The 15,966-nt window shown below is 40.1% G+C and overlaps 2 protein-coding genes across 3 annotated transcripts in view; one reads left to right on the top strand and one right to left on the bottom strand.

The window, feature by feature from the left end:
* Positions 1–275: 275 nt before the first annotated feature.
* LOC136179424 (putative high affinity immunoglobulin gamma Fc receptor IB) lies at positions 276–6,154 on the bottom strand. The gene is made up of 8 exons (XM_065956206.1): positions 5,953–6,154; positions 3,794–3,826; positions 3,105–3,398; positions 2,573–2,878; positions 1,365–1,640; positions 1,220–1,258; positions 873–957; positions 276–747 (listed from the first exon to the last, which is right to left on the bottom strand). Exons 1-8 carry the CDS (start codon positions 5,981–5,983, stop codon positions 585–587), a joined length of 1,227 nt encoding a protein of 408 aa, XP_065812278.1. The 5' UTR covers positions 5,984–6,154; the 3' UTR covers positions 276–584.
* Positions 6,155–8,707: 2,553 nt separating this feature from the next.
* Positions 8,708–15,966, top strand: part of LOC109991492 (capping protein, Arp2/3 and myosin-I linker protein 3) — a 46,328-nt gene continuing 39,069 nt past the window's right edge. Inside the window, exons 1-2 of one of the 2 annotated variants that reach the window (XM_020643799.3) lie at positions 8,708–8,980; positions 13,151–13,245. In XM_020643799.3, the coding sequence (XP_020499455.1) occupies positions 8,929–8,980; positions 13,151–13,245 (147 nt within the window). In that variant the 5' untranslated portion in view covers positions 8,708–8,928. The remainder of the gene's footprint in view (positions 8,981–13,150; positions 13,246–15,966) is intronic. The other variant, XM_020643798.3, reaches the window with a different exon arrangement.

Here is a 15,966-nt window from a genome sequence, read left to right as displayed (position 1 = left end):
TCTGGTGTAGATGTAGCTACTTTAAATCCTATAGATGGTAAAAGTGCTACACAAGGGAGGAGCCTGAGGTGGTCATAGCCATCCAATTGGCCCCCCCATTGGGCCACCCCTAAACACTGACTTATAATTGTCTATTTTACTTTAATTTAGTTTATTCAAACTGTGCAATCTGAATCAAAAGCTGTCAAAAAGCTGTCCAATAACACAGTGTGCAATATTAATTTCGTAATATCTTACAGTTTAATACTGCGCTGTTGTATGCATTGTTTATTTTCTTTAACTCACTTCATGCACCTATGCTGAATAAATGGAAGGGACTCATGTTGGACTAAAACAATTTAAAGAGAGGCATGAAGTCAGAATCAAAAGTGTGTAAAAATAAAGCTTAAGAGATGCAACATTGGCAAACAGAAAGATCTTTAAAAAACAGCAAACCTTTGAAATACATTGAAATACACCCAATAGTCAAAGATGACTCGTCAGGATGACACTTTTTGAAATGTCAACACCATGAACACTCTGTCTGAGTTTGTGTTCGAGTTTGTGGATCCACTGAACTATCTAATAGGGATTAGAGGGATCCTTCAGGTGTCAGGGTACACATTTCTATCCAGCAGGTTGGACATCTCCATCCAGGACAGGTCCCACTGCACCTCTGACACTTCCTGTTTGGTGACAGGAAGCTCCACAGCTTGAAGCTCCTCTTTAGAAACCGGACAGCAGCTACAGGTGCAAACCGTGTGATACCTGCACACACAAACAAGAATCAGAGAAGAGTTATTTGAATTTTTTTTAATTTATTTATGAACATTGCTTCATGTAAAATACAAAGGTAGTCCGTTTGACTTTTTCTAATGATTACTGTGACAAACCGGTACCGACGAACGAGCCAAACAGAAAGAGGAATCAGCAACAGAAGGAAAAGTATGCATAAAACAACGATCCATATCCAGGAGCCTGAAACATCAAGAGTACAAGTTTAAGCAGGAGAAAACCAAGAGAGCGACAGATGACAATACATCAACATACAGACTCGTTTTTTATTTACAGCTGTCATGAAGAAAATTTTAATATTAAAATACAGAATACAGTAAGACATAGTTAAGGAATTAATGCAATCAAGTCATTTGGTGCTTTATAACCCATGAGAGCCATGAGAACAATGTTTTATTTATTCATTAGTATAATCACACAGTATTCCCTGAAAAGATTTTCTCACCAGTGGAAGTTGCTGTCCCGTCTTTTGTTGTAGAGTTTCCTTAAAGACAAGAGACACTTTTATTTTACTGTTACACTCCGGCTTAAATAACACAAATCAGAAAGACGTTTAATATAACCAAACTGTGTGATTGTGTAGAGCTGACCTCGCTCAGGTCTCACTGATAACCAGCTCTCTGGACTCTCCGTCTGTCTGTCCGGGAATGCACACTTATAGAAGCCTTCGTCCTCCTGAGTCACATTCTCAATAATCATCTTTATCTCTCTGCCTGAGATGGAAGACATCGTGGAAGTGAGGATTTCTGCTCCGTTTTTAAAGAAGATAGTTGTTCCGTTGGTTCCTGTCCAGTACTGACAAACCAACGAGACTGCATCGTCTTCAGAAACAGGAGAGGCCGGAGTCCTGAGGATGATGGAGCCATCTGTAAAGCACATGTTCATTATAATCCTTTATTATTCATCTGTTTATAAGACAGACTCTATACAGACTAACTACATCCCATCAACCTCAACATCTAACATCCCTCCAGGAAGTCACCATGTTGTGATTCAGCTAACTCACATGATTCAAACTGATCCCCTCATGTTTTTCTAGCTCACATTTTGGCCAATTTTTTTCAAACTTTTTTGACAATTTGTCTAATTATGCTTTTTTTTCCAACAGGCACTAATATGTACGTCCCAAAATGTACTTCTGTACCCAAAGCTTTGTTTGCAACAGCAAAGACAGGAAATTCTGTTTGGATTACAAATTGGATTGCCTTTAACCCTTAAGATGCCAACACAAACCCCAAAAATGGCTAAATCTTAATTGTGGGAATTGAGTTTATTTAAAGATTGTCTTATGCTGTATTAAGATAAGATAAGATAAGATAATTCTTTATTTATCCCACAATGGGGAAATTTACAATTATTTTACATTATTATATTACATTACATATTACATATTTACATTATTGCTTTGCCAAACCTCCCAGATGCACTTTATTATTTGTTATTATTATGTAGTAGTTGTGTTCCATTATATGTTGAAGTGTGGGTCCTCCTATAGTAAAACAGTGTCAGTCTGAGATCTGGCCTTTTTCTTGAAACAATAATTCTCCAAATTCTATTCCCTTCACCCTTCTTCACCCTTCCTACACTTTAAATAATTAGTTTTGCTTATTAATCTAATTATTTTTACAGAGCAAAACTAATTTAATTATTTACATCCATAACATTAATGGTTTTATGAGGCAACAACTTTTGATTTTAATGATGGTTAACATTCCTGCACTCTGCACATTTAGACCCTCAGTCTGTGATTAAAGACATGCTGCACATAAACACATTTCATCATCTTGAAGTAACTCACAGCTCACTGCGATGCTGACTGCGTTGCTGCGGCCCTCCTCAGCTCCTTCACACCAGTAAAGTCCACTGGTCTCTCTCGCAGCATTGAACACACACGTGTCAGGCTGGTCTGCACTGCCAGCTCCCCCTAGTGGTGAACACCAGTCAGTGTAGACGCGTCTGCTCCTCACTGTAGGTCCTGGGGGGAATCGCCTCAGAGTCCAGCCAGAGGAGCTAGACAGAGAGCCGGGGCACTGCAGGGAGAAAGTCTCCCCTCTGAAGAGGTGTCTGCTGCTGGGGGTCAGAGTCAGAGAGGGAGGGGGCGTGTCTGGAGAGAGAGAGAGAGAGGGGGGGGGGGGGGGCAGAACAATAAAAACACATTGTTCTCTAGCTGTCGGCAGCAACATAGAACTTAACATTGTGTTCAAAGTCAACAGTGACATCCCAAGCAGATAAATATTGCAGTCAGTAAAGGTCACTTCTAGGCATCAACACCTCTCCTGTGATGTCATCCTGTCCTGATGTTGTTTTCAGATGTAGCCTCCGTTGCTCACCTGACACTCTGACATCAACCGGCTGACTGAGGAGCACCACAGAGCTGATGTTCCTCTCCCTCTGCTCCACTCCGCACTGGTAGCTGCCCTCGTCCTCCCTCGTTACCGCGGTGATGGAGTAGCTGTCACCTGAGACCAGGTGTCTGGGGTTCGGGGTCGGAGTCGGGTGTCGGAACCATCGGAAGCTCCATGCAAAGCTGGAGTTTGAGTCCACGGTGCAACGCAGCAGCACGCTCTCATGGAGGTAGATGTTGGACCCCGGGGGCCACGCTGACACGCTGACCTTCACAGAGTCTGCAAGGAGACGAGGACCACATCATGGGTCTCTTTGTTTTTACAGCTGGGATTAGAAAATAAATACTCTTAGACTAAAATGTTGAAGCGTAATTCTTCACAACTTGCTGAGACCATTTAAATAAATGAGCCCATTAAAAAAAAAATGCTCAAATTGCACTTTGGTACATAACCATTGCCAATGGCATTATTGTGTCATTTAGTGTGCGTTTGCAGTTTTTGATCATTAAAAGCAAAGAATGACCCGATATTGGGTGTCCCTTCAAAACCGGTACCAATATCTTTTTGATTGAAAAATCAAAGTTTAAAATCTGTGTATGGGGGAAACCATGGGCTCAACGTTCTGACTGTATTTGACAGGTGCATGCTCTGTATACCTGTGTGTGTTATTGTACCTTCAGACGAAGCAACTTGCAGAACAAATGCACCTGAAAGACAGAAAAAGGAACTTCAAACACACTTTTTAAAACACACACACACACACACACCTCCTTATGTCTTGTCTTCCACTACAGCTTGTTCCTGTCATATCAGTGTGTCGAGTCTCTGCTCTGCCAATCAGCAGTGACGTGCATGAAACCGAACACAGCAGGCGGCTCAGACGGTTTGTTCCCACATGCAGGCACACCAGATAGTCGGATTTCACGTAACCAGGAGAATAATGAATAAAAGTTTGCAAATAGTTTCATCTCTGCAGGCAGTTTCTAAACATCCAACACGTACTAACTTCTGTCTGCAACAAATAACAAAGGTCTAATTCTGCTGAGATGTTCTTTGCAGTCATTGAGCTGCCACACGGTGTGACAGAAAGCGAGCTTCCTCTTCCTTAATGAGACTGTTTAGACGCTTATCATCCCCGTGGGAGCTGAAGGAATGTGCACACACTCGCTGTATTTTTCCTCTGAGACGTACACACGTACAGAAGTGTAAATGCAAAAAGACTAAGCTCTAAAAACAAGAAAAAAAGCAATAAAACCAGTAGTGTGTTTCTGAAAATAAGCAGAATTACCTGCTAACAGAGCAGTTCATTAACATTTAACCAAGTAAACATAAATAGTGTCAAAAATTCAGCAAGTATAGATCCACCAGAGTAAATATTAGTACATTTCTCTGACACAGAAACTGATTATTGTTTTCTAGTTTGAAGATGAAGTTCATACATTGCGCTCCATCTTGTAATAAGGCTTTATAACCCACAGATACCATATCTCCATCCTGACTTCATGTTCTAAGTCTTTTTTCGTTTTTTTTCGGGTTTTTTTTCTTTAAAAAAAAAAAGTCTATTCAGATGCGTACGTTTTGATATCAATCGTCATGTTCATAAATCTGAAAAAAAAAAATACGTTTTAGTACACAGGCCAGGCGAGTAGCAGTAGTACCTTTGTAATGAAATAACATGCGCATGTGAACATGCTCATCATCCTTCAGAACGCTGAGGTGTGAACATAGAAAAATGACTGAAAATGATGTTTGTGTGGACAGATGCTAGATGTTAATCCAAATGACCATAAGAGAGGACATATCAACAAAATGTTGAATTGGAATCATGCAAGTCAACATTTTCACAAACAGAACTCTGTAGTCCACCATTGTTGTTGTAGTCCACCATTGTTGTTGTAGTCCACCTACTCATTCATGGCTACTGACTGGAGCTGCATATAGCCAGTTTACACCACAATGATGGAGACAGAAGTTTTACAAAAGTTTGTACTCTGGAACATGTTTTCAAAACTTTAGGTTTTCAGTCACCCATAACGCGCTTGTCGTGTAAAGGAACAGCCAAAACGCAACAAAAGGTCACTGTTATTGTCACATAAACAGGGTTTCAAATCTTACCAAGTGTATTTCTCTAACTTGTAGTCAAAACATCATCCTGTATACCTGACAAGTCCAGAGTAACATGTAATTTCTAGATATAACAAGCAAACAAGTAAGTCCTGAATTATTTGTGATGGGTAAACAAACACTGCCAGTGGGGCAAGAAGTGATTACTCGTTTGTCTGGGAGTGAGATTAATTAATTATTTCAGATCAAACATCTAATTTCCAGACACTTACAAAAAATAAAATTAGACAGTACACTCACTTAGATATGAGTTTGTTTTATGTGTGTTTTATAAAAACTGCAATGAGATATCTCTCACCAAGAATTAGAAACACTTATTCCTTAAGTTCATAGAAATACTGTATCTGAGGTTTCTTACTAGACAAAAGTTTAATTTACTGACTTGATTTCAGACATGATCAAGCTTAAATTGAACTTTCAAAGTGTATCTACAGTGATTTAGTTAGCTTCTGTCTGTCAGGGATGAAACAGCCGACCCTTTAGTTCAGATTCTGGCTGCTGAACATCTTTTTAATTTACATCTCTTGATGCACGCTCACATCCCAGGGAAACGTATAACTCTGAACACAACACTGACACGCAGTTTATGAACTGGACAATTGACAATGACAACTTTGACAATGTTTAAAACCACCAGTACAGAAAGAACAGAAAAAGATTTATTTTAGTTTATCTCCAGTCTTAATATTCAGGTGTCTGCAACACTCACCCAGCAGTGAAGAGATAAGGAGGATGTCCATGCTGCCAAATGTCCAAAATTAATCCATGCTTCATAAACTGAGGAAAATCATCAAGGTTTTGAGAGTTCTGATTCTTGAATCGATCACTGTTTTAGGAGTCCAGTGTAGTAGTTGTTAAGTCTCTTGAGTTCAGAAGTTATAAAACAGAGACTAAAGTTTCTCCTTGGAGGATTTCCACTGACCACCGCAGCAGACCACAAACAGAGATGGCTATCTTGGTGGAGACATTTCCGTCTTCTTCATCCAGTTTCCAGGCGGAGCATCAGACAGTAAACTGACAGAATATGAACTACTAAAGAAGTTCTATAAATCATTTTCACTTTAGTAATTAAAGTCTCATTATGTGCTGATGACGTTATAGGCATCCTGACAAAACTGAAATCAGTGTCTCCTATTCACAATGTCCTCCTCTTTTTAAGGTAGTTGTGGGTTGAGTTGTACCCAGTGGCTTGTGCATTATACTTCAATAATTTTTTCACATATGGACCAGTTTGTTAGCTCGATGCTAAAACATAATGGCACTTAGCTTTAGTGGACTAACATAACTATAGCATCATGTATTTTTACCTTAAAGGCTTTATATGGTATTTTTTGATCCAGCAGATGTCGCCCTTGAGCACCAGGTGATAGGAGTCATGGAGGCAATTAAGTTTTGGAAGGATGTTCATTTTAATGAAGGAGATTCAGTCTATTGAGGATAATGGTAATTTGTTTCCATCTTTCCAGAGTGTCTTTTATTTCTTGGAGAAGAGGGGTGCAGTTGAGCTTAAAAAAAAACATTTAAATTTGGAGAGATATGGATCCCCTGGTATGTAATATATTTGATGTGCGTTTCAGGAGGGGGTCCTCAGACCCAGCTGATGGAGTAGCCAGACACCTTACTGTTATAATTGATCAGATCATGGACTGATGGAAGAGGGATGAAGGGATTTGTGAAGTATAGCAGCATGTCATCAGCATAGAGACTGATTTTATGGTGGTGTGATTTTAATTGGACGCCTGGCATATGGTCACATTGTACACGTTATCTGATTCATTTTTATTGAAGTAAACTTTCTTCTCTTGATGTTTGGAGGGAGCAATGTGGGGGCCATAAGTTGTTATTGTTCATACCTTGTTTTCTCTATTTTTATCCTCCATTTCTCTCCAACAATTTCTGATGCTGATGCTTGTTTCTTTTTGTGAAAATTGTATATAATTTTCTTTAATTCAATCAGAATCAGATAAAGATTTGCAAATGAAGGGGTAAATAAAATTAATTTAGTTGTTGTTATTCAGGCCATACTTGCATCTTTGCTGTACATTGTTGTCTATCTATAACTTTGGTAAAGACTAAATTATCTCAACAGCTTTCAGGTGCTCTGGCATGAAATCTTAAACAGACATGGATGATCCTTATAGGATGAACAGTTTTGACACAGATTATTTCTTGTCTTCTCCTAGTGCCACCAGATGCAAAACATTTCACTTTCCCTGTGAAAAACTTCAACATGTCTATGATGGATTGTTAGAATATCATGTTTCCAAGATGGAATTATTGATTTCCCGATGTCATGCCCTTTAAGCACAGTTATAGGTTACTTCATGTTTGTGGCATTCAGCAGGTCTCAATAACTGAATGGACTATTAGTACATTTTGTTCAGACATAGTTTTTATGTTATGTTTTGGAAAAAGAGGGTATGTCATGCATGGTGCACCATAGGACCGAAGTCAGATTGAGGACTGTATAGCCTCCACACATTAGACATGTGACATAACCATCGCCGCCTCCAGACATTTATGTTCCTGTTATGACAATGTGTAATAACTTCAGACATCTACTCTGTTTGATGACAGTATACTTTTTTTCAGCCTCAGTGTTTAAAATAAGCACATATTGCCATACAACACACTACACCATAAGCCTCTCCAGACATGAACTCCTGACATTTTTGGGATAATTCCAAGACTTTTAAGTCCCTTTCCAGACTTTCCTTTGTCTTCACAACAGGAGGTTATCTTTATGATATGTGTTCTTACAACAACAAATATGTTGTTATTCTTTGTGTACTGTGAGAAAAGCACTATAAAAGTCTAATGCATTATTTTTATAATTCGTTTGGTATTGACCTCGGTTAGGTGGTGGTGACACAAACAAAATACACACAACTGAGGTGATCAGTAAAGAAGATAAAGCAGAGAAACTCCTCTCAATGAACAACATCATTGCCCCACTCACTCGCTCGCTGTGAATGATGCAGACAGGACAGGATCTGAATATATTAAAAATGTTTATGAGCAAAGGGGGCTTTATTTAGCTACTGTAGCTTAGCCTGCCAGCTGTCAATCCAATACATACAGGAACTTGCCCCTCCAAATATCAGAGGAAAAGGAAAGTTTCTGATATTTCTCCCCTTAAATCACAAAAGACACGATTCAAAATTCATTTAAAACATTTTTAATCTTTTTTTTTTTGGTCTTATTTAAGTCTACAAAAGGAAATGACTAAACATTGTTTTATATAACTGTAACATCTGCAGGCTGATGTCAGAAGATATCAGCATCTTATAACATCTGTTTAGCTTGGATTTTCTGAACCTCAAACTTTTTGCAGCTTCACTTCAGTGGATTTCTGTGAATGTGTTTCACAGGTGAACTACAGCTGTCTCATTACAGCTCAGTGATCCCCGCCTCCACATCGACCCCTCCCTCTTCCTCCCTGCCCCTCCCTCCACCTCCCGTCGCTCCCATCGCCCAGCCTCCCCACCACATCCACACAGGGTTTCTTCTTCCAGGAAGCGTCGGGCAGTCGGATGCTCTGCTGGAATGCCTGGGAGAGAGAGAGCGGATCCTTTCTGTCCATTTTCTGAAAGAGAGAGCGGGGAGAGCCAGCGGGGCGGAGGTGGAGGAGGAGGAGAGGAGGAGGAGGAGGAAGAGGGTTGGCGATAGTGAGAGAGGTGCAGACATGGCTTCTAGAGAGATCACTGGTTTCGTGAGTGTGACCAAGGAAATCACAGGTGGGTACAAACGGCTTGTTTCTCTCCGTGTGTGTGTGTGTGTGTGTGTGTGTGTGTGTGTGTGTGTGTGTGTGTGTGTGTGTGTGTGTGTTTGTGTGCGTGTGCGTTGTTGCGGGCTGCAGCCGCCTTCTCCACCGGCTGTGTGCGCCCGGTGGAGGCTGCGACCGAGCGGACGCATCCGATGATGAGCTACAACCTCACATCTTGTCCCGGAGCCTTTTCCTACTCCGTGCATGTGATTTGATGAATGTCAGATGAATTATTTACAGTGCAGGGAAATATACCCTGCCTTAAATCTGCCCCTGGGGCGGATCAGGTAATAAAGCCCCCTTGCCTTAGGCCAGAGAGGAAAAGGGGCGTATAGTGGAAATGATGCACAGTGTGGTGCTCGTGGGGTCTGATCGTGTTTTGTTCTACGTTTTTTAACCCACTGTTTCCAGATTATGTTCTCCCTCTCTGAACCTGAATCATTGAGGATTGTCTCTTTTGTTTTTCTGTCGCTCATCCGACCCGAGCATTATAGTGATTGCGTGCCAAAGTGAGGACTGTTTCAAGGCAGATGTTCTCCACTAACCCAGCAGCGCGGCACAATGCACAAATATTTATTCATCCGCCTGAAACAGCAACAGCTTGTGCACATGTCACAGTATCCGACAAACACATGCTCAGGGTAGCTGGGACTCTGCTGCTGTGTTAATTACTCCTAATGGCTCTATTAGACTCTCTGTGATGATTAATCCAGAGGAATCCCCGGCCTCCTTGTTCAGTCACTTGCCGGGCCCTGCTACGCACCCCCCCCCTCCTGACCTGCCTCCTGCAGATTGACAGGCAGGAGGAGATGGGGGGGGGGGGGGGGGGGGGGGGGGCACCAGGGGATGGTTGGCCTGCAGGCCTGCACAAGGTCACTTGAATGAGACTCAGATCTGGGTTTCCTCTTAGAATATAGTTCAGTGCTTTATCAGCTTTTATCTCTGACTCTCAGCTCTGAATGATCAGCAGGTGAGCTCCTTTAAAAACAAAAACAAAAAACTGGCACCAACTGGATATTTCACAAAGTTTGTTTAAGACCCAGACAGGAAGTGCAGTCTTTTATTTCAACAAACCAGCATGTCACAATTGGTGGTAGAAGAAGGATGAGGACCCATTTGCAGATTAACAAAAAGGATTTGATCAAACAAAGAGTAAAAAAGGCAAACAATCCAAATGTCCAAGAAAATGGAACAACACAAACATTACCATAAACACAGAGAGCCACGAGGAAACACTGGTAACACTGACTTCAAGATTTCAAACCTTAACCAGTTTTTTAAAAACATGGGGGACCCAGACATATCGACAGTTTCAACACATTTTTAACATTAGAATCCTCCGAACGCTCACACAGCCAGATTACAAGACCCCAACCAGCCGTTTGTTGTTTCGATTTCTCAGCGGGCAAATCCATAGACACAAGAAACAGAAACTTGCGTGATCACATTGGGACTTCTGAAGAAACCAGAAGGCAGCTCGATCTGGAATCCTAATTATCAAACATATTTGATTTCGAGGTTGGGAGCAGTAGAATAATTGTATTGACACCACACACACACTTGGGGATTATTGTGACAAGCCTTGAAATGGATCCCCACTGACCCTGGAGGTGTTAGACTATAAGATGTAAACATCCTCTAATCATATCCAAACACTGCCTAAGAACTACACAAAAGAACACAACAGCCTAAAAACATATATTTTATAAAGTAATCTAATGTAAGAAAATATAGAGGCAAAATTCAATTAGCCTAATCTCCAAGCAAAGAAGCCCTGAGTGGACATAATGACACACAGGTGATGTCTGTGTGTGTTTACCTACCTTGTTGCTGTCATTGCACATTTACATTTAAATCATTTGTACATATAATTTTTTATTTTAGCATAAATCTCACTTCATGAGTATGATTTTATTTTAAATGAATCTACTTATGGATGTCCTGACCTCTACTACAGGCACCACTGGCCTGATGTGTATCCAGCCTGAGTGATTCTATACAGTGATACAGACCTCTGAGACTCACTGATTGGTCAGGCTATCGTTAGCGAAAATGTTCGTTATCAAGTCAACTCGTATGCTGTCTGTCTGCTTCACATACACACACACACACACACACACACACACACACACACACACACACACACACACAGACACACACACACACACACACACACACACACACACACAGTTGTGCATGCTTCTCTTACTCTCTGTCTGTCAGCACACACACCTCCTCCTCTCTCCTGATTGTATTTTGACAGACAGATTGGAGGCACTTTGCTGGAAAATAAAGTGGATTTTAAATGTTAAAATCATCAAATGTTAAAATCTAACATTAACATTTAATTCTCGTCTCGTTAGTGAAAACTTTACGTACCTTTCATCTGATTGTATTTACTCATCAATCTATTTTTAGCTCCTTGTTGTCGTTTTTTTAATGGAGAAAAAGTTTAAATCCAGCATTTTTTAACTGTGTTAAAATGTGTTAATCTACATTTCACCACTTTGAACTCTCCTCACAGAGACGTGTGTGCAGCTGAACATGTGGATATGTTGTAGAGAGAAAATCTTTTCTTACCTGTAAGGCTGCAACCAATGATTATCTCCAATAATCAAAAACCTGTTGTTTATTTCCCCAAATAATGGAGTTGTTCAGCCAAAAATATTAAAACAGATGTTGATCAGGGTTTCAGAAAAGTCAAAGACGACGAGACGCCTCAAATGTGATATTTGTCCAGAACACACAAAAAAAGTCACTTTACTGTCCTTAATGAACCAACAAAATATTCTTAGAAAAGAAGCTGGAACATCTAAATGTTGCCTTTTTTCTTTCAAATCATTTCAAACCAATGAATGGAGTGTCAATGGAGTTAATAGTTACAGATTGTTGATTTCATCAACTCCATCCACTTCACAAAATTCATGAAAAGTCCATCATTTTGGTTTCAGTTTGGTGCTTCAATAACAGAGAGTGAATCATCTTTCTCCTGTCATGTTCGCGCGTGTGTGTGTGTGTGTGTGTGTGTGTGTGTGTGCTTGTGTGTGTGTGTGTGTGTGTGTGTGTGTGTGTGTGTGTGTGTGTGTGTGTGTGTGTGTGTGTGTGTGTGTGTCACATGTCGTCACCCTGACACTGACACACTTCCTCTGGCTCAGGTTTGTGTGTTTTCAGATCAGAGGTCCCAGCTGTGATGATGATTCAGTTTAACAGGAACTTTCTCACTGAATCACCGACTTTGTGTGTTTGCATGCATGCTGGGTGTGTGTGTGTGTGTGTATTGCTCCTGTGAGGCGATGAAACATATTGTAAAGCATTTCTGTGATTGTGCTGCTTTGTGCTGGATTCATACTGTACTCACTAAGTCAAATCATTGTCTTATTACAGACTTGATTTCTGTGAATGTTGTATTTTGAATCTCAACAAGCAGCCCTGACAGTTTCAGATTTATCAATTTGTGTATCATTTTCTATAACAAGGATGTTTTCAAAGTTCTTGGATTATTTTATCTCTCTTGGAAATGTCACGATATCCATTCACATAAATGACATTTTCTCAGTTTTAAGATGAACTCATGAACGCAGGCCTGTGCTCCTTAAAGGTCAACGTGCTGTAGAGCAGTTTGATTTGATCTTATTGTGTGAAACGACCGTTCAGTGCTCCTGCTGAAGAGGTTTTGGCAAATTTGAATGCCATCTGAGACATTTTCATGTTGAAACAGCGCTGTCAAACAAATATTTTTTTTAATTGTGATTAAACACCGCGTTTCAATATAGTTAATTACTATTAATCACATTTTTATCAAATGTTTGTTATTCCATTTTTGTGCATTTGAAAACAGTTTTTGTCATGCTTTTATTTTGTATTTTTGTGTTCTCTCAAGAAATTAAGGAGCTTCCAGCACTTTCAAAGAAAAAGGAACTTGTTACATTAAACTGTTTCAACTTTAACAAAAGATCATTTTTTATTTGTTTGACAATAACCTGATATAAAAGTGTAAATGTGGTTCTGTTAACACATTTAAATGTTTGAATTGCTCTTGGAAATTCTGTCATGGTCCTCAAAGAATCTATTTTTATGTCTATATTTACATGTGCAGGAGCCATGTTTCTAATCCTTATTTTTTCATGCTTTTCATCTACAGAGAGCATCAAGAAGACTGTTGATAAATCATCAATCAAGTTTGTTTATGGCATTAAGCTCGACACCAAAAGTGGCAGAACGGAGGACAGAATCCTGGTGAGTTTTCGGCTTCAGTCTGTTCAGGTCTGAGTTTCATTAACACTTTGATGGTGCACTGAGCAGTCTGCAGCATTCATCATGTACATACAGTATGTTTGATGTTAATGGATCTGTGACTGCAGAGCTTCCAGGAAACTTGTTAACGGCTTTCTAACTGCAGCCTGTTTTCTGTCGGTGGATGAATGTTGGATGGACAGTATCTCTGTGGAGGCAGTGTCGGGGGGGGGGGGGGGGGGGGGGGGGCTGTGCAGCTCGCAGCCTTTGATTCAGGGCTGCTTTCATCACAGAATATGGGACTGATATGAAATCTCTATTTGAAGCTTGGCCAGAAGTCATGATAAAATCTGAGCCAATCTGCTCGTACATTATGGACCAGAACTCAGATTTTGACCCTCCAAGAATTCCTTCTAGTGTAGAATAGATGGACTTGCATGAAAGCAGAGCACCTCCCGCACGCTCCATCTCGTCCACAAAGCAGAGCAGCTTCTATTGATCGAGTGCCCCTATTTAACCACAACTCTGTAAGAGCAAAACCCTACACTATTCCCTGTCCAGCAGCAGTGGAGTTTTTATTCTGTTTAAAAGACTAATGACTCCTGTAGCCCCTCCTGCAATCTCCTCTGTGAGCCACCCCCGTCTGAGCAATCCTTCCACTCAATATCAGCTTTAAAGGCTTGTTTCTGCATGTACAGCCTTTGATATTCATACACTTTGATATGTCTATCAGCCAGAAAAATCTTTCCAATAATCTCTTTCCAATCCATGTCTCATTTACTACTTCCTCTTTTTTTTTAAAGCTGAGCTGGATAAAAAGAGATCTCCTTCCTGCTGGGTGCAGAAAAATAGATTAGAGTTTGATCCGAAACTCAGAGAAAGCTGAGCTTGAAGGGAATTATGGTATTTTTAAACCAGGACCCTTTTTTAATAGATATTTTGCAGCCCAAATTACTAACATTTAAAAATCCATGTAAATTACTTCAGCAGTGGAAACGACTGAAATAGCTGTAGACATATCTTTTAAAGCATGTGAAGCTAATTTTAAATGGCTTCCAAAAGTTGTTGTTTTTGTCACTGAAAGGCTCAGATTGTTATTCCTAGCTACTGACAACATTATAGAAAGGAGACCTGCAGAGACAGAGATTTTATGATGACAGTGTATGATGGGTTTTTTAAAATCCAGAAACCGATCGATCTCTCTTCAAAGCCACCAGACTCCATTGACAGAAATTGTCATTTTAATCTATCCAGAGCAAAGGAGTTCTGATCTACATATGCCTTGACTGGTTAGTTTGATAGCTATGTTGTGGGACTAAAAAACTCAGATGCTTAGATATGAACACAAACTAACTAACAAATCAATGCAGCAGTAAACCAGCAACTTCTGTTTTCTGCAGGATTAAACAACTGTTTTTGTCAGTGGAGTGGAAAGGAAAAAAAATACAAACACCCAATGATGAGAAAAGTCCATCCTCTCTGTCTTCTGCCTGCTCCACTTTTCAGAAAATGTGTGCTCAAACAGGCCGTTTAGAGATTTTCCCTTCATGACATCACAAAGGGCAGTAACCCCTCCCCCAGGTGGGTGACACTCCCACAGCTAGGTGTTTGTTCTGCCCTCTGAGTCTGCCTTCTCACCGTAAACAATAGGACATGGAGCGAGAAAGTCCAAGCCCTTCCATAGGGGTGCGTGGTCAGACACAGCTCATTTGCATTTTAAAGCTACAGACACACAACAGCCTGTTCTGAGCAGGGCTGAAATAGAGGATGTTGTAGACATGATGAAATACAGGATTGGGTGGATTTTGAGCTGCGAAATTCAAAGACATGTATAAGTATTTAAGTATAATATGTGACCTTTAAAATGTTAGTTTGGATACAAAACTTTACAAATGATTGAGACAACAGAAGACCATACATTCTTATTTTCCAGAAGATAAAGTTGCCATTTTGTCAAAGCAGTCTGGTGGATTTGTAGACAGTGATGTAACATCTTTTGGGGTTTAAAATGATCATCTTCCTCTTTAACAAAAAGATCGATCTCTATAGAGATCCTCTTTGCAATGTTGTAATAAGATATCTACAGTATACCATCCCACTTCATTTTCTTTAAAGCCACAATTCTCCATAGACAAATACAGTCATTTTAACTCAGAGAACACCAGAGCTGCTGGTCCACCTATCCCTCCATTGTTATTTTTTTTGGAGTCAAGTGGGATTTTGGTATTTTTTATGGTTTTCAGATCCAACACAACAAAATACGACAGAACTCTCACTGATCGAGCTAGACCAGCAACTCTGGTGTTCTGCATGATCACATGAGTCTGGTGGCTTTAGAGTGATGTAACAGATGTTTCTGGATTTCAAAAATAATCTTCTCTTCTAACAATGAGGTGAGTATCTGTAGGGATAATGTTGTAATGTTGTAATAAGAAATCCAGTTACGACCTCGACATCACTTTCTTTACAGCCTCCAGACTCCATGGACAAAAGCAATAACTTTTCTAAACGCAACACAGGAGTTGCTGTTCTACTGATGCCTTCATTGTTTTGTTTTTTTTGATCGATGCATGTCATCGGTGTTTTCAAAAGGTTTAATCAGATCCAACATGACCCAAAAAAAACTAACTGATTGAGCCAGTGATGGAACAGCAGCTCCAGTGTTTTACAGGAGTCTTGTGTCTTTGAAGAGGGATGTAACATCTTTTTTAAAATAACATCAGT

The sequence above is a fragment of the Labrus bergylta genome, chromosome 6 (assembly GCF_963930695.1).
Source record: "Labrus bergylta chromosome 6, fLabBer1.1, whole genome shotgun sequence".
In the NCBI taxonomy this organism is placed as follows: domain Eukaryota; kingdom Metazoa; phylum Chordata; class Actinopteri; order Labriformes; family Labridae; genus Labrus; species Labrus bergylta.
The sequence above is the reverse complement of the archived record's forward strand: the minus strand, read 5'-3'. Positions and strand labels throughout refer to the sequence as shown.

Bases quoted from the DNA above. Each gene is read 5' to 3' on its own strand.
- LOC136179424 (XM_065956206.1), bottom strand. From the start codon at position 5,983: ATGGACATCCTCCTTATCTCTTCACTGCTGG. The intron at 2,879-3,104 runs GTGAGCAACGGA...CTCTCTCTCCAG, and splicing joins GGTTGATGTCAGAGTGTCAG to ACACGCCCCCTCCCTCTCTG. The intron at 748-872 runs GTTTGTCACAGT...TTGTGTGTGCAG, and splicing joins TGGCTCGTTCGTCGGTACCG to GTATCACACGGTTTGCACCT.